Below are 19,290 nucleotides of genomic sequence, written 5' to 3' on the forward strand. Positions count from 1 at the left end.
AGAAGACGGAACCCCCCTGCGAGGCTCAGTCCGAGCCCCGCTGCCAAGAGGGTCGGCCGCAGGAGCGGCCGCAGCGGAGAGATGTTGCAGGGCGCGGGACGCGCCACGAGGGCGGAGGCGCGAAATTCGAATCGCGCGGCGGTTGGAGCGACCGCGGAGGAGCAGCGGGAACAGCCGGGCGGCAGTCCGCAAAACAGCAGAGGGGCACCGGCAGCATCAAGCAGGGGCTCCGGGTCCAGGAGCCAGCGCGCAGTCGGGCGCACGGCAGCAGGAGACACCGGCAGCATGGAGCAGCCAAGGAGGCACGTGCCACGTGCAGACGCATGGCGGGAAGGCAGGCAAGATGGCGGCAGAGCAAGGCAGCAGCGCCAGGTACCGGGGAGGAGGGGGGGAGGAGCGTCCTCAGAGGGCCAGGTGGCCAGGCACTTAAACCCATTACCCGGGAGGTATAACCCTGGGGGGGGGAGGGATAGGGGATACAGCCCGGCCACCAGCTCTACCGGCAGTGCAGCCACCAGGGCAGGGAGCGCTCAGGGAGTTAGGGAAAGTGGGGAGATTATAGGAGAAGCGGGGATCCCATTTGTTTCCCTTGTCCCGGAGGGTCCATCGGCCGGGTCTTATGCGGGTCACCCTATCCATGAGCAACGACATAGCCGGTATGTAACTTACATCCCGCCCGCTGGCACCGGGTACGTAGTCAGCACCCAGACCCGTGAGCATAGCGGTCGCGCGGCTCACAGATATCACCTTCCACAGCAGCAAGCGATAGCGGCCCCTAGCTCACAGAGACTTTGTTATGTCAACCCACGTTTCGTGGTGGCAACATCGTCAGGTGGGGGGGATTCCTCACAGGGCTACGCCAGTCGCGCAAGCGGCAACAGGCAAGGTTTGGGTGCCAAGCGTAGACAACGCGAGAGAGCTAGGAGGGCAAGGTATCAGCAAAGGCGTGAGAGTGAGCTTGCGAGAGTAGGAGCGCAAGCAAGCGAGAGCACAAGGAGGCCGAGCGGAGAGTCTCTGGGCGACGGATCCAGGAGTCCAGGTGTACGGCACCACCAGGATACTTACCGCCATGCGGAACCTCCGCCAACACCTTCAACAAGCAGGCACAACATACGCCACAGGAGGCGGGATACACCCCCGGGACGGCCAGAGCGGGGCCACCTTATGATAGCGGGAGGATATGCGCCAAACGACGCTCCGCATGTGAGTTCGCGGCAGCCATCGAGCAGCAGAGGCAGGAGCCCTGGGAGAAGGACGGCAGGGACCTCGCCCTTGGCGATGCCGGAGGACGGTCGTGCCGGTGAGTCAGACTGTTTAAATGCTTGGAAAAATGTAATGGATCCCGCCAAGGTGGCGGAGAAAAACGATTTGGTGTTAGTATTAAAATCGGTTTTGAGTAAAATGGATAAAAAAGAGGTTTTATCGGTGTCCTGTGGATCCCCGGGGGGCGCGGGCCCACCCGTGGGGCAGGAGGGTGGCTTAACAGCCGGAGGTGAAGTGGACCCGATGGAAGGGTTGAGATACGCAGACTCGTTGTTCTGCGGGGTTGCCCCCTTGGGGGTCGGTGTGTCGGATGATCTACTCGATAAGATCCGGAAAGGTGTCTATGTGGATATATGGTCTCTGTTGTCTCCGGACCATGTGACGGTGGATAAAGAGAGGGTGTCGGATCGTGTGGATAAAAAATCGAAGGTCGCTAAGACTTTCTGTAATTGGGTTCAAGCGTTTACGATTTTGGCGTACGTTACATGCCAACAGTACCCTAAGAAAGGTCCCGAGATGTTGGTCTATCTTAACACCATTTTCAGTGCATATAAGTTGCACGGAGGCACCGCGTGGTGGCGCTATGACGAGGACTTTCGTCGGCGCGTGTCGGGTACGGCCGTGAGTTGGGCGACAAAAGCGACCGATGTATGGTTGCAACTCATTTTAGCCCAACGCCCGCAGAAACCTACCTTTCAAGGGGGGGCCGCGGGGGGCGGGCAACAGCCCCCTGCGGCCTCTCCGCGGCAAAACGGGTCATGCTGGCTCTATAATGAGGGCCACTGTCGGTTTTTCGCGACGTGCAAGTTTAGGCACGAATGTTCGGTCTGCGGAGGACAACACTCCGCGGTGCGCTGCTTCAGAAAACAGAGACAGCCAGTCGCCGGGGGCGGTGCCAGTGGAGCACCGAACCCCGGTGAAAAGCAAGTACCTCTTCCAGTGGCTCGACAGATACCACAGGAGGGAGGAAGCAAGAATCCTTAGGCAAGGTTTTACCGACGGTTTTTTAATCCCCTTTTCATTTCAACCTGCTTCCACCTTGTGCGCAAATTTAAAGTCGGCCCTGGATAATATAGTATTGGTAAGAGAAAAGGTCAACAAAGAGGTGTCGGCGGGCCGCATGGCGGGCCCCTTCGACGAACCACCGTTCGCGAACTTGCGGGTCTCACCGTTGGGGCTAGTCCCTAAGAAAGAGGCGGGCAAGTTCCGATTGATCCATCATCTATCCTTCCCAAAAGGGGAGTCGGTAAATGATGGCATTACAAAGGAACAAGCATCGGTGGTTTATGCGTCATTTGATCAGGCGGTCGCTTTGGTCAGAGCAGCAGGTAAGCGGGCACAGTTAGCGAAAGCCGACATTGAGTCGGCTTTTCGGCTACTTCCAATTCACCCTGAGTGTTTCCACTTGTTGGGTTGCAAGGTAGATAACCAGTTCTTTTATGATATGTGTCTGCCGATGGGCTGCTCGATTTCGTGCTATTACTTCGAGCTTTTCAGTTCATTCCTGGAATGGATGCTCAGGTTCGAAACGGGCATCACATCGGTGACGCACTACCTTGACGATTTTCTGTTTATCGGTACGGAGGCATCGGGCACCTGCGAGTTTTTGTTACGCACATTTCGGTCATTGATGCAGGAGGCGGGGGTCCCATTGTCTGAGGAAAAGACCATGGGCCCGGTGACAAGGTTAACTTTCCTAGGAATCGAGATCGACACCGAGGAAATGGTTTTTAGATTACCGATTGAAAAAATTGCCCGCCTCCGGCAGACGGTTAACGATGTCGTATGGTGTAAAAAAGTTACGCTGCGCCAAATACAGGTCCTCTTGGGTTTATTGAACTTTGCGTGCAAAGTGATACCCATGGGTCGCGTTTTTTCACGGAGGCTGTCGCTAGCGACGGTGGGTGTAAAGTCACGCCCGGGATTCGAGGGGATTTACACACATGGAAAATCTTCTTGGAAGCGTTCAATGGGCAGGTGGTGTGCCCTAAGGAAGAGTGGTCGGGTACAGGTCTTAGCCTGTCCGCGGACGCTGCAGGGTCTACCGGATTTGGGGTTATTTTCCGGAACCACTGGTGCAGGGAACCATGGCCAGTATCCTGGATAACTAAGCGGTGGAATCAAAACATTACTTTATTGGAGTTTTTCCCGTTGGTGGTGGCTGTGGAACTATGGGGTGAGGAGTTACAAGATCACAAAGTGTGTTTTTGGTCTGATAATGCTGCGGTGGTGCACATTATTAATCGGCAGTCTTCATCTTCCCCACCGGTGTTGGCACTCGTGAGACATGTGGTCTTGAGATGTTTACAGCGTAATATATATTTACGGTCAAAGCATGTGCCGGGATATAAAAATGTGGCAGCTGACGCGCTCTCTCGTTCGCAGATGGAGCGGTTCAGAGAGCGGCACCCTCAGGCGGATGCGTTGGGAGTACGCTGCCCGCTTTTCTTGTGGGATCTGGCAGAACAGAGCTGCTGAAGCTTGTCGAGTCATCCGTGGCAGTGGGAACCTGGAAAAACTATAATGCGGTGTGGAAAAAATGGTTGTGTTGTACGGATGGCAGGGTAGCTGGGGGCGAGAGGGCCCGGTCAGCTACCCTGGATATGTTAGCGTCCCTACGGGCGGGACGGGCGTCGGTGGATGCGGCGAAAAAGCATCTTGCGGGCGTCGCTTTTTTGCTAAAGTTGCACGGGTTCAGAGACGTTACAAAAGAGTTCGTTTTTCGCCAGATAGTGCGCGGGTGGAAGAAAGAAAAGGCCGGCTCTGATGCCCGCCGCCCGATTACTTACCAGTTGTTGTGCAAGTTATTGGACACTTTGGAGGTCACGTGTTGCAACGGGTACGAGGTTTTACTGTTTAGGACGGCGTTCTTGCTGGCATTTTTTGCGGCGCTCAGGATCGGCGAGTTAGTTCCGAAGAGCAAGTTTATGCCGGGAGGTCTTATGTTTGACGATGTGGTACCGGTAGACGACGGGCTACGGGTCAGGATTAAAAAATCAAAAACCGACGTTTTCGGTAGAGGTGAGTGGGTGCCGATCTCGCGGCTAGGCGCAGTTTGGTGCCCAGTAGATACGGTAGCCAGTTACATGGCAACAAGGCCGGCGGGGGAGCAGTTTTTGGTTCACGCATCCGGCCTCCCCCTCACCAGGTTTCAGGTAACGGCGGGGTTAAAATCGGCTTTGAGGTCTGTGGGCCTCGATCCGAAGGAATTCGGAACCCACTCCTTCAGAATCGGTGCGGCCACGTCGGCAGATGCGGGTGGAATGAACGAAGACGGGTTAAAACGGCTTGGGAGATGGAAGTCCCAGGCATATAAGTCTTATGTGCGAACCGATCTGGCGGTGGGAGATTTAAGTTAGGGTCAAAAGGCCCCTCGTTTTTTCTTTAAATGTGAGGCAGTGTCCTTCAAGTTGGTTGCCCTTGTTTTGTTTTTTCTTGTTTTTTATTTGCAGCAGCAGAACCGTGGAAGGTACACATAGTCGGGCATTCCTATATTCACTGGGCACAAAGGAGGGCAGCAGTACGCCCGTTGGGATCGGAGCTAGGCCTACCCGGAACATCCGTAACCTGGCACGGAGTCCGGGGGCTAAGATGGCCCGACATGTGGAAGCTGGTGGTGGACATAGCCAGAAGTACCCCCCGGAAAGTGGTGTTGGTGGTTCACGCCGGGGGGAATGATCTCGGGAAAGCAAAGACACGAGACCTGTTGGTCATCATGAAGCAGGACTTACTGCGTTTTCGGGAATGTTTTAACGAATGCATCATTGTGTGGTCGGACATTGTCGCGAGGAGGCTCTGGAATGGAGCGAGGAGCCTGGAAGCGGTGGATAGAGCCAGGAGGCTGATTAACATGCGGATGTCGCAGTTCGTTCACTCTATCGGAGGGGTGGCGGTGCGCCATTGGGAGCTGGAAGAGAAGGAAAAGGGGGCATTGAGGAGGGACGGTGTTCACCTCAATGATGTAGGGTTGGATACGTTCCTATCCGGCTTGCAGGATGGGGTTGAGAAAGCTTTAGCTCGGGTTGGTGGGGTGGGGACGGAATGAGCCGTAGTAACGCGGCACATCCCGTGTGGCCCGGATTTTTTGTCCATGCTGTGAGGAAGTAGAGGAGGGTTTGCAAGCCGAAGGAACGGGGCTTACAAACGTCCTCAGTGGACTGTTTACGGACTTTAAAGTTTTAGCATACGGACAGCATGGACAGTTTTTTCAATAAAGTTTTTCAATAAAGTTTTTTGATATTCGTTAATAAATAAAAGCTGTGGCCTACCCCACAATTGGCAGAAACAAGAAGTTGTAAGTATTGGTTATTTAGTAGATAAGTGAGCGGGTAAAGGATTGAGAGTGTTCCCAGTCATGCAGGAGGAGTCATTAGTGTTGTCAATGCAAGGGTTTAGGAGTCAGAAAAAAACTTTGTATTGGGAGATATGTATCACAGAGTCAGTAAGTGACCGGTAAAGGCACAGGAGCTGCTTAGTAGGAAAAAGAATAGAGACCCCATAGGTGTGACAATCAGAGATTATGTATACTATCTGACTGGTAAGAGGGGTGATACCACGGGCACGAGTAACCTAACTTCATGTACCAGCCCCACGGGGGTCACCGGAACGCGGCAAAGAAGAGAGATGGCAGATCCAGAATGTGATCCTGCTTCCTGCTCTCACTTGCACAGACACATACATCTATAATCTCAGATAGGGTTATGTAACCATAGAGCAAGCGGTGGGCAGAGGAGGCTCACTACCATGGAGGCACAGAGGGCGCTTTCGCCCATTACCAGGGGGGCATAGAGGGCGCTTATTACCATGGAGGCACAGAGAGTGCTTATTACCTTGAGGGCACAGAGGGTGCTTATTGCCATGAGGGCATAGGGGGCACTTAGCTCCGTGGGGGCACAGAGGGCGCTTATTACCGTGGGGACACAGAGAGTGCTTATTACAGTGGGGACACAGAGAGTGCTTATTACCGTGAGGGCACAGAGGGTGCTTATTGCCATGAGGGTACAGAGGGCGCTTATTACTGTGGAGGCACAAAGGGAGCTTATTACCGTGGGGGCACAGAGGGCGCTTATTACCTTGGTGTCACAAAGGGTGCTTATTACCGTGGGGGCACAGAGGGCGCTTATTACCGTGGTGCACAGAGGGCGCTTATTACCGTGGGGGCACAGAGGGTGCTTATTGTCGTGCGGGCACAGGGGGCGCTTATCACCGTGGAGGCACAGAGGACGCTTATTACTGTGGGGCACAGGGGGGCGCTTATTACCGTGGGGGCACAGAGGGCGCTTATTACTGTAGGGGCACAGAGGGTGCTTATTACCTTGGTGTCACAAAGGGTGCTTATTACCGTGGGGGCACAGAGGGCGCTTATTACTGTGGTGCACAGAGGGCGCTTATTACCGTGGGGGCACAGAGGGTGCTTATTGTCGTGAGGGCACAGGGGGGCGCTTATCACCGTGGAGGCACAGAGGACGCTTATTACTGTGGGGCACAGGGGGGCGCTTATTACCGTGGGGGCACAGAGGGCGCTTATTACTGTAGGGGCACAGAGGGTGCTTATTACCTTGGTGTCACAAAGGGTGCTTATTACCGTGGGGGCACAGAGGGCACTTATTACTGTGGAGGCACAAAGGGAGCTTATTACCTTGGAGTCACAAAGGGAGCTTATTACTGTGGGGCACAAAGAGCGCTTATTACTGTGGGGCACACAGGGTGCTTATTACCATGGAGGCACAGAGGGCGCTTATTACTGTGGGGCACAAAGAGCGCTTATTACTGTGGGGCACACAGGGTGCTTATTACCATGGAGGCACAGAGGGCGCTTATTACTGTGGAGGCACAGAGGGCGCTTATTACTGTGGGGCACACAGGGTGCTTATTACCATGGAGGCACAAAGGGCACTTATTACCATGGAGGCACAAAGGGCGCTTTCGCTTATTACCGTGGGGGCACAGAGGGTGCTAATTACCGTGAGAGTACAGCGTGGATTTTTTTTTTTTGGAAAGACACAGGGGGCTTAATACTGTGGAGGCACAGGAGGGGCTTATTACGGTGGAGAAACAGAAGGGACATTACTTTGGGGCCACAGAGGGGTCTGCATACTTTGGGAGCACTAGGGGGCATTATTATTTTGTGATAGAGCTCGTGGGGGAATTACTATTGTGTAGGAAATACTGAGAGAGTATTAGGGATAGCGTCAGGATGAGAAGAATGTACACTGATGAGTCATAGCCAGAGGAAGTCTTCATGGTGATCTGGGCCAGATAGCGTATGTGGCCTGTCCAAAGTGTTGGGGTGAAGAGGAGAAGGGAAGTTAGAAGAGAGGAGTCTTGTAAGGAGCAGAGTGACTTTACCTGAGGGAACACAGGGGATTGCAGCCAGAGGGGTGGTGCATCAGTGTCAGGCCACACCAAGAATATCATGTGGGGGGACATCTACAGGGGTCCGCCCTGGTGAGAATAACTATTACCACAGATAATAGCGCAGAATTCCTGGATGGGATAATGGACAAGTAGCTAGATTGGAGCTTGGATACCTCCATATTAATATCTGTCGCTCCTCGGGCGTGTGTGCCCTCTTTCTGGAGTCCTCAGCATGCTTGCTCGGCTTTCTATAAGACTTGTTGTTGAATCATTAATTTGTTTGGGGCTCATTAAAAATCAGCTGTGACCCCAGGCGGAGAGGAGGCGCTAGCGGGCTCATTAAGAGAACTGGTCTAAAAATAGGAGGCAGCGCTTGTATTAGAGCAAAGAAACAAGTGTCCTTGGGGAAAGAGGAACTACCACGCAAGACTGGCATCAAGCTGATCCCAGGGAGAGTCTACGGAGCCAGCTCAAGAGAAGCAGTGCCCTCACCCACTGCTCCCTGCGCCCGGGTTCGCCTGAGGCACCTGGATGACTGCACTCATTAAGAGATACTGATTAGTTAAGAGGGTAATGACTATGAAGAGCAGTAGGATCAGACAATATAAGAGAGGCCTGATGTGTGCGGATATTAAGAGAAACTTCTATATCTATCTATCTATCTATCTATCTAATATATATCTACCTCATATCTATAAATCTATATATCTAATATATATCTACCTCATATCTATCTATCCATCTATCTATCTATCTATCTAATCTATCTATCTATCCATTTCATATCTGTATCTATCTATCTATCTATCTATCTATCTCATATCTATCTATATATCTAATATATATCTACCTCAAGTCTATCTATCTATCTCATATCTATCTATCTAATATATATCTATCTCATATCTATCTAACCATCTATCTATCTCGTCTATCTCTCATATCTATGTATCTATCTATCTCATATCTATCTATCTATCTCGTCTATCTCTCATATCTATGTATCTATCTATCTCATATCTATCTATTTCATATCCATCTATATATCTAATATTTATCTATCTAATATATATCTACCTATCTATCTATTATCTATTTCATATCTATCTAATAACCATCTACCTCATATCTATCATCTATTTCATATCTATCTATCTACCTCATATCTATCTATCTCATATCCATTTCATATCTGTATCTATCTATCTCATATCTATCTATATATCTAATATATATCTACCTCAAGTCTATCTATCTCATATCTATCTATCTATCTCATATCTATCTATCTAATATATATCTACCTCATATCTATCTATCTATCTATCTAATATCTATTTCATGTCTATCTAATATCCATCTATCTCATATCTATGTATCTATCTATTATGTATCTACCTCATATCTATCTATCATCTATATTATATCTATCTAATATCTATCTCATCTATTCTATCTATCTATCTCATATCTATTTTATCTGTCTATTATCTATTCCATATCTATCTATCTATCCATCTACCTCATATCTATCTATCTCCTATCTATCTATCTATCTCCTATCTATCTATCTATCTATCTCATATCTATCTCCTATCTATCTATCTATCTATCTATCCATCTCCTATCTATCTATCTCCTATCTATCTATCTATCTATCTATCTCATATCTATCTATCTATCTATCTATCTCATATCTATCTATCTATCTCCTATCTATCTATCTATCTATCTATCTCATATCTATCTATCTATCTATCTATCTATCTATCTATCTATCTATCTATCTATCTATCTATCTCATATCTATCTATCTCATATCTATCTATCTATCTATCTCATATCTATCTATCTATCTCATATCTATCTATCTATCTATCTATCTATCTATCTCATATCTATCCATCTCATATCTATCTATCTATCTAACTCCTATCTATCTATCTATCTATCTATCTATCTATCTATCTATCTATCTATCTATCTATCTATCTATCTATATCCCATATACATCCATATAGTATCAGATACATTTGGCTTCTCTTTCATTCCGTTGATTTCTCAGCGCTGTTTTTATTTTCAGATTGTAACTACAGATAACGAGTAATTATAAGTGCGCAGAAATGAGAGTAATGCTGCTAAATGGAATCTAAAAGCATCAGCTCCATGCCGGGCTCATCTGTGTAATAGGTTTGTGCCAGATTTTCCCATCATGCATCCTAGTAATTCCTCATGACGGATATCTGCTATTATAAACCCGTCTAATAATCAGCTAAAATACCTGTTATAGGCGCCCAGAGACCGTAATTAACAGCTGCCTGTGTAATAAATAGACAATCTGCCCGCCCGCCCCCTGCAGGCAGAACACAATGGCTTCGAGGAAAATGTAGGAAAGCGCAACACTTTCTGCTGTTTCTAGAACTCTGCTTGTTGTCAGTGAGTGAAAACTTTCCACGCAGCACTGTAGACTCTGGCATTCCTTTCTAGAACCTTCTCACGCCTGGCTAGTGAGTTGCACCGCACATACTCCACTTTTTTGATGCACTTTGCCTAATGTTACTTGTTTCTGGATTTTCTGCCCCGTTTCACCTACCTAGCGGCAAGCTAAGGTAACCAGATTTTCCCAGGGTCAAAGCAGGACAGAGGGGTGTGGTCAGGGGCGGGGCTTATCACAACATATGATTTTACCTCTGTCGTTATAAAATGTACCACGATGTTTCAAATACTGCAGCAATTCCACATCCAAAAAAAAAAAAAGTTAAAATCTGTACCCACAACTGATGTCATACTATTTGGCACTCACCTTCCTCCAGACGCCGGGGAGCGCTGACAGTGGGAAGTCTTCGGAGGTGAGGGGGAGCGCTGAATAGTATGACATCAGTTGCGGCTACACGGCTGATCTCCAGTCAAAATCTGCACCAATGATACAGATTTTAACCGTTTTTTGGATGCAGAAATGATGCGTAATTTGTTGCAGAAATTTCTGCTGCGGACATACGGCAGCATTTCTGCCACATGTAAACATACCCCAAGTCAGCTTGACGTATGCTGCCATGTGTACAGTTGTCCTAGTAGTAATAGTGACCCCCATAGTGACCTCAGTAGTAATAGTGATCCCCACAGTGGCGCTAGTAGTAATAGTGAGCCCCACAGTGGTGTCAGTAGTAATAGCAACCGCCACAGTGGCCCTCAGTGGTAATGTGACTGCCACAGTGGCACCAGGAGTACTAGTGACCTCCACAGTAGCCTCAGTAGTAATAGTGACACCCCCATAGTGGCGCCAGTATTACTAGTGACCCCCACAGTAGCCTCAGTAGTAATAGTGACCCCCCACAGTGGCACCAGTAGTAATAGTGACCGCCATAGTAGCCTCAGTAGTAATAGTGTCCCCCACAGTGGCACCAGTAGTAATAGTGATCCCCATAGTGGTGCCAGTAGTAATAGTGACCCCCCACAGTAGCCTCAGTAGTAATAGTGTCCCCCACAGTGTCCCCAGTAGTAATAGTGATCCCCACAGTGGCGCCAGTAGTAATAGTGACCCCCACAGTAGTGCCAGTAGTAATAGGGACCCCCCCCACAGTAGCCTCAGTAGAAATAGGGACCCCTGCAGTGGTGCCAGTAGTAAAAGTGACTCCCACAGTAGTTTGAGTAGTCCCAGTAACTCCCACAGTGGCGCCAGTAGTAATGGTGTCCTCCAAAGTAGCCTCAATAGCAATAGTATCCCTCACAGTGTCCCTAGTAGTAACAGTGTCCCCCACAGTGGCCCCAGTAGTAATAGTGTCCCCCACAGTGGCCTCAGTAGTAATAGTGCCCTCAACAGCACCCTTTATCAGCCCCAGTAGTATTAGTGACCCCCACAGTGGCCTCAGGGGTAATACTGTTACTACTGGGGCTGATATAGGGGACACTATTACTAATATGTCCTCTATATCGACCCCAGTAGTTACAGTGACCCCCACAGTCGCTCCAGTACCAATAGAACCCCCCTGAAAACCACATACTTACCTTCACCTGGTCTTCACAGCACTGCTGAGGGTGCACATGGAACTAAGGAGAAGATGTGAGGGAAGGAAGATCCCAGATGCACACACTGCCATCAGTGAGTGTACCCGGCCGCTGCACCACAAAGTGATTACCAGCTGGAAGCTGCGGCACCCCGGCTGGTAATCGTCTCTTGGTGACAAGACGTCCTGAAAGCAGAATACAAGGTCCGAGAGCAGGACTGTCCCACCTAAATCGGGGCGTCTGGTCACCTTGGATAAGCAATTCTATATAGCGCAGGATTCCAACACTGTGGCGGAGTTCGTGATAGCGGCTTGTGAAACTGCCTGGTATTTGACCCCTATATCGTCGCAGACAATTGTTGTTTTGTAACTTCTAAACATTTTTTCTTCTTGCAAGCTTAATTAGTAACAAAATGAAACACTCCCCCCCCCCCCTCTGCTCAGATTCAGTGGCTCAACCCTATATATGGTAGTATACAGAACCTATAAATAATGCAGACATCATGTAATAGACAAATCTGTTTTACACAGTGATAGTAATCACAGTGCAGTTACCTCCAGTGATCATACCTGAACTCGTCTTGAATTAGAGTCGCCCACTTTCCCTTTTCTTCTTTATCTGACTGCACCCCGCCATGAGGACTTCTTCCAGGCATCACTTATCTGTGGATACTCTCCATATCCTGCCGCTATCTCCAATGCCCTTCTCATTGCCCCCCATACTACTAGTACTTTGTGCCTCAAATAGTAATAGTGACTCCTACTCCCATAGAATCCTAGAATGGTAGAGTTGGAAGGGACCTCCAGGGTCATCGGGTCCAACAACCTGCTCAGTGCAGGATCACTAAATCATCCCAGACAGGTGACTGTCCGGCCTCTGAAGACTTCCATTGAAGGAGAACTCACCACCTCCTGTGGTAACCTGTTCCACTCATTGATCCCCTCACTGTCTAATATCTAATCTGTATCCTCCCTTTCAGTTTCATCCCATTGCTTCTAGTCTTTCCTTGTACAGATGAGAATAGGGCTGATCCCTCTGCACTGTGACAGCCCTTCAGATATTTGTAGACAACTATTAAGTCTCCTCTCAGCCTTCGTTTTTGCAAGCTAAACATTCCCAGATCCTTTAACCGTTCTTCATAGGACAGAAGCTCAGAATCCGCCCCCTGCTGCCAACCCCAAACCCCTCCAGTATACACTGAATAAACCTTTACACCTACTCATGCCACTGTATGACAGACCATATATAGCGTATATAGTATATAGCGTGTATAGCGTACCTGACTGCCACATCTTCTGTCTTTCCGGTGCTCATACAGTATTCTGAGATGACACTCGTGCCTGTCATTGTGACAAGGAGGCTCTTGGTTCCTCTGGCTTAGGGGCAACTGCAACCACTGCAACCCTGGAACTACCCCATTCATATGACTGTAAGCAGGGGCGTAACTAAAGTCTCAGGGGCCCTGATGCAAAAGGTGAGCTGGGGCCCCCCTCTATCTGTATCTGTACCCGTACCCATACCAAAACCATGCTGCACAGAGGCATAACTTGAAGCTTCTGGGCCCCAATGCAAAACCTGTAACATGGCCCCCAACTATAATGCTTTATTCATAGTACTGGGCTCCCTATATGGAGAAGAGAGGCCTTATGGGCCCCTAAGGCTCCTGGGCCCGGGTGCAACTGCATCCCCTGCACCCTCTATAGTTACGCCCCTGACTGTAAGGGTCAATGCACTGGCAGAGGCTTGTTTATGAAGCCTTATGGCAGCACATGAGATCCCAATGTCACCATCCTGTAGAGCCTGAACCTCTATGTGCTGCTACTTTCATGCCTTCAAATGTTCAAAGAGTAACAAGCTATTTGTGTCCCCCCATGGTAACAGGCCTTCTCAGTGCCCCCCTCACTGTGCGGATGCCTCTCATACTTAGTAGTGCCCTCCCTAGACCCCCTCATCCGCCTTCCTTACCAGGTTGAGGACACAGTTGAGGCTGAGTATGGCTTTGCCCCCAATCCCTGCACCACGCCTGCCTGGTCTTGCTTACGGTGGTCTCTGGGGTCGCCTCTTCATCCTCTTCTAGCAACTCTGGGAATCCCATGTGTATTTGTCTACTAAAGCCATTATGGGCACATACATGCTGCCGACACCAAGGCTAACCTATTTGCCACACCCACTGGGATGGTGGGACAGCCCTCAAAACCTGGGACTATCCCGCTGGATTGGGGAGGGATGACCGCTGTGTTATGTAGATCTGTGCTACTAAATGCGTTGTGCCATAATATGATATCCAATGCCATGATTTATCTCTGAGACCTACGGAGTTTCAGCGTACGGTAGGTTCACAGATTTCTATGGGTGGGGTGCCATATTACTATAACCCGCCATGTGCCTTTATTGAGCCCTGAAACAGAGGTGTCTGAAATGGTAGTTGCCAAGGGGGCAAGCGGACTATTATGTGGGTGCTCCTACCTCATTGTACCAATGGCTTCCCCGAGAGTATCAACACTGCTGGGGGGAACTTACACAATAGTTCATTTTTAGGGCTCCACAGTCCTAATATGTGCTGAATTATGACACTTTTGTCTCCAGGATGCATCATCACCATGGAATATTCACATTGGCGCTGTTGGCGTTCCTCTTGGTGCTCACCGTATTTGGGACGGATACAGTAAAGAAAGACAAGCAAGGTAATGCGGTCATATATGGCTTATTTGGGAGGCGTCTTACTAATATGCACCTCAGAAGGTCTATTGCTGACAAGACATGCTGGGGAGTTGGAGGAAGGTAGGGGGTCAAGGTTTGCTGGTACTGACTCTCATTCATCTTATCCAAAAACTACTTCCCTGAGTGTTGCCTCTGCATTCCTAGGATAACACTTCCTGGGCATCTTTCAAGCAACAAAAAAGGGACAAGTTTTTAAGGTTAGGCCACAGACTTTGTGCCCCCTCACAGTAACCTTGTAGTCAGATTCTGGTTCCACACATTGATAGTGATTACAGTGCAGTTACTTCCAGTGATTACAAGTGACCTTGTCTCATTTGTGGCCTCCCTTTAGCCCAGAGCCCCCGCTATGGCCCCACTTAAATTCAGTGCCCCCTCTATGGCCCTACATCCAGTGCCCCCCCCCTGTACAGCCTAGCCTAACTCCTCCTTCTGGACACAGTATGCTCTGAGAGGGGGAGGAGTCAAGCTATGCTTTACAGAGCACAGCATACTGCGCTACTGCGAAAGAATGAAGAAGAGGGTTTTTGCTGATGGTAATGGATGAAGGTGTGGGAACCGGGGCCTGGTGGTGGTATTGGGAGTAGGAATCTGAACATGTCTCCTGTCTCCGGAATGGTGGGACCGTTTCCAAAATCCAGGACTGTCCCACTGAATCTGGAATGCTTGGGTGGTCCGAATTGTTTTCCAGGAAGTTCTATCCTAGATAAGTAACAGTTCTCTGTTAGACCCCAAATCTCAGCATGACGAGGACATACTTTAATATTGTACTTCATAGTGATTGTAGCCAGTGCGGTATATGGGTGTATTGTATGGAACCTCTTCTTACGATGTACATGGGATATACCATAAATTAGTTATCAGCAGGACTCCACTCACTCCTAGAAGGAAGCTCCCCCACCAGGGTGCTATAAAATGCGAAAATTGAATGGCCTTCTGTCACAGATGGTTTAAAGTGTGTACTGGTGTCAAGCAGCTGCTGAAAAGGGCCTAATTTTTTTATCATTGCTATGATTCTTTCTTCCTGCTCTCTACGCTTATTGATCCTTGGGGAGTAGGACAGGATACCACAAACACTAAAGAGGATAATGTACAGTCTTAGTAGGGTTATTATCGACCACTAATAGAATTCTTGACCTCACAGAGAAGAAGGCCAAGAAGTCAGACTGCGGGGAGTGGCATTGGAGCGTGTGTGTTGCCACAAGTGGAGACTGTGGGATTGGAACCCGGGAAGGAACCAGATCAGGAAAGGAGTGCAAACAGACTATGAAGACGCAGAAGTGTAAGATCCCCTGTAACTGGAAGAAGCAGTTTGGAGGTAAGAAGGGTTAACTCCACCTACAGTTATATTACGTACCTGCAGAGCGGCGCTCTTCAACCTGTTACTTTCCACAACTCCATAATAAGGAGCCGCAGGTTGGAGACCACTGTTCAGCGGACTAGGTGTCTACACGTTGACTAGTAGCCAGTGATGGTGAGATGTCTCCGGATGCCACTGCACTAGTGTAATGGCGATTAGGCTACTCTTCCATCTTGTGGATTATTTTGTATTCTGTCTCTCCCACCAGCTGAGTGTAAATACCAGTTTCAGGACTGGGGAGAGTGCGATCCAGTAACGGGGGTGAAGACCCGAAACGGCAACCTGAAGAGAGCCCTGCACAACGCAGAGTGCCTGAAAACAGTGACGCTCTCCAAGCCGTGCGGAAAGATCACCAAACCGAAACCTCAAGGTGAGAACAAATGAAGTACCGGAGAAGTCTGGGAACTTCGTATAGTTGTCTATGTTGCTGAATTGTTAATGTTTTATGAATTGTATCAATTGTACAAGATTTGACTTGCAGACCCCCAATGAACCTTCTTTTATCCATTGGTGACCATCTATTGTACTTGGCCTTCCCTTATTGGCACTATGCAGTTGTAATGCCGTGTTGCAGGTTACGTCATGGCGCTGTAACCGAGTCTCTAGATCGTTGTCGAAGTTGGCACCCTAGATGGTCCCATACATGTTCTATTGGAGATAAATCTGGCAACCGAGCACTATTAGGGGTGACTGACTATCGTGTGCGATGGCCTGCAAGACCATCATAACAGCAGGGGCAGTGTGCCACTCCACAGCAAAGGCAGGATTGAGGCGCTCAGCCTGAGGTCTACAGACACAAACACATTCGTCGTCAGCGCCCAGACTAATCCTGGATTCATCACTGAAGACAACCCGGTTCCCCTCCGTAGCATCCAGTTTCATAGTTCACAACATCACTGCCAACGGAGGCGACAGTGGGTGTCACGTAATGGGGGCTGTGAGATCAAGTCTTCTTCGGCTAAGTGCATAGAAATTATTCTGCTTGACAAAGACCCCGAGTGGGTCGAAACGTCGTGTCTATGGAGGAATAAATTTATACTTTGAATTTGCACGCCTGGAATGCTGTCACGCTCTCTGTATATCATAGAAATTATTCCGACAGACACAGGGTTCTGTGATGATGGTGCCCCCTATCTCTGGATGGAGGACAACGGATTAGTTGGAGTTGCTGGTGCTTGTCGGACGATCAGACGCTCCTCTCTACTGGTGGTCTGTAGGGGGCGTCCTGAGCCTGGTCACCTTGTGTGCCCCCATCCACTGGACCCAACACCTCCTAACAGTCTAGTCAGACAGTCCTCTCTACTAGTGGTCTTTAGAGGGTGTCCTGAGCCCGGTCACCTTGTGTGCCCTCACACATCCACTGGTCCCAATGCCCAATAACAGTGTGGTTAAATGCTCCTTTCTACTGTTGGTCTGTTCGGAGGTCCTGAGCCCGGTCACCATGTGTGCCCCCATCCACTGGTCTCAACAACCCCTAAAAGTCTGGTCAGACGCTCCTCTCTACTGGTGGTCTGTAGAGTTCGTCTTCAGCCCGGTCACCTTGTGTGCCCTCACACATCCACTGGTCCCAACACCTCCTAACAGTCTGATTAAACGCTCCTCTCTACTGGTGGTCTGTAGAGTTCGTCCTGAGCCTGGTCACCTTGTGTGCCCTCACACATCTAATGGTCCCAACACCCCCTAACAGTCTGGTCAGAAGCTCCTCTCTACTGGTGGTCTGTAGAGGGCGTCCTGAGCCCGGTCACCTTGTGTGCCCTCATCCACTGGTCCCAGCACCTCCTAACAGTCTGGTCAGAAGCTCCTCTCTACTGGTGGTCTGTAGAGGGCGTCCTGAGCCCGGTCACCTTGTGTACCCTCACACATCCACTGGTCCCAACACCTCCTAACAGTCTGGTCAGACGCTCCTCTCTACTGGTGGTCTGTAGGGGGCGTCCTGAGCCTGGTCACCTTGTGTGCCCTCACACATCCACTGGTCCCAACACCTCCTAACAGTCTGATTAGACGCTCCTCTCTACTGGTGGTCTGTAAAGGGCGTCCTGAGCCCGATCACCTTGTGTGCCCCCATCCACTGGACCCAACACCTCCTAACAGTCTGGTCAGACGCTCCTCTCTACTGGTGGTCTGTAGAGGGCGTCCTGAGCCCGGTCACCTTGTGTGCCCCCATCCACTGGTCCCAACACCCCCTAACAGTCTGGTCAGATGCTCCTCTCTACTGGTGGTCTGTAGGGGGCGTCCTGAGCCCGGTCACCTTGTGTGCCCCCATCCACTGGTCCCAACACCTCCTAACAGTCTGGTCAGATGCTCCTCTCTACTGGAGGTCTGCAGGGGGCGTCCTGAGCCTGATCACCTTGTGTGCCCCCATCCACTGGTCCCAACATCTATCTTGCTGATGAACTAATTTTAAAGGGGCATACATTTCCTGCACATATTCCTGTGTACATGTTGCGGTGCGGTCGGTGGGCTCCCGGCACGCTCTGCAGCACAGCAGACAGGACTGCCTATAGTTCTGTGACCCTGTTGGCTCCTCTCGTCAGCTCCTACCACCCAGGGTAGACATAATCATCTTCTCTCCCATCGATCTGACTACACTGTGTAATGAATGACTGAGAGCATCTCCTGTGTCTGCCCCCGGGGGGCCCTGGCGGGTCTCCTCATATGGGGTCACTGGAGGACATATTATCCCACTTGTCCTCTAGTATTATGTAAGTAAAGCTTAAACATTGTTTAATGAAAAGTTCTGCAACCTTCTAACAGACTTTGTGTTGTCATTTCTCACCATTGAAAAGATCTCTTCTTGCTGTCAGTGAATTGGAACTAAAAGCTGCACAGACCTGATACTGCTGATGGTTTGTCCCAGTTGCATCCACTCCAGACAATCCTCTGTGAGATAAACAGTCCAGACTACTAGCTGATACATTGTAATAAACTATCAGGGCAGGATAGAGGTTTGTGTTTCTGGCTGTTTATCTGAGTGTCTGGACAGGATGTAATTGTAACAAACCCGCAGCTGTGAGAAGTATGAGGCCTGTACAGGGTTTTACCCTCAATCTACTTTTCCAAAAAGGGAGTGTGTCAAACTATCACTCTGGTGGTGGCAACTGTTATGGGGGATTGTTACTAGTGCTTTATGGGGGCGTTGGCACTGGCAATGTTAGGGGGGATTGTTAGTGTCACTTTTATGTCAGCATTGTTAATGGCCCTCTTACCAGCACTGTTATGAGGGCATTGTTACGGAAACTGTAGGGGCATTGTTAGTGGCACTCTTATGTGGGTATTGTTATAAACAGTATTATAGCTGCAGTTGTGCTAGCACTGTTGTGGGGGTATTCTTACTATCATTGAGAGGGCTCCCACCCACTGGCGTTTTTTTCTCCACTGCGATGCGATTCTAAAGTTAAAGTCTCGCATCGCAGTGCGAGAAAAACGCAGGCAGATATCCCAAAATCGCTGGGATATCGCTGCGACATCGCCAGTCTTCTCAATGGCGCCAGCGGCAGCAGCGCTAGCCCCATTGAAAAGATATGGAGAATGTCGCGGACTTCTGCCCCAGCTGTGACAGCTGTGGCAGGAGCTAAGATATTGCTATT

General features: G+C 49.5%; 1 protein-coding gene across 2 annotated transcripts in view; it reads left to right on the forward strand.

Annotated features, from left to right (window-relative positions):
* Window positions 1-19,290, forward strand: part of PTN (pleiotrophin) — a 60,970-nt gene that overhangs the window by 18,497 nt on the left and 23,183 nt on the right. Inside the window, exons 1-4 of one of the 2 annotated variants that reach the window (XM_066590341.1) lie at window positions 1,228-1,300; window positions 14,212-14,309; window positions 15,488-15,661; window positions 15,912-16,073. In XM_066590341.1, the coding sequence (XP_066446438.1) occupies window positions 14,213-14,309; window positions 15,488-15,661; window positions 15,912-16,073 (433 nt within the window). In that variant the 5' untranslated portion in view covers window positions 1,228-1,300; window position 14,212. Of the gene's footprint in view, window positions 1-1,227; window positions 1,301-14,211; window positions 14,310-15,487; window positions 15,662-15,911; window positions 16,074-19,290 lie in introns of those variants that run through there. The other variant, XM_066590340.1, reaches the window with a different exon arrangement.

The sequence above is a fragment of the Eleutherodactylus coqui genome, chromosome 2 (assembly GCF_035609145.1).
Source record: "Eleutherodactylus coqui strain aEleCoq1 chromosome 2, aEleCoq1.hap1, whole genome shotgun sequence".
Lineage (NCBI taxonomy): Eukaryota > Metazoa > Chordata > Amphibia > Anura > Eleutherodactylidae > Eleutherodactylus > Eleutherodactylus coqui.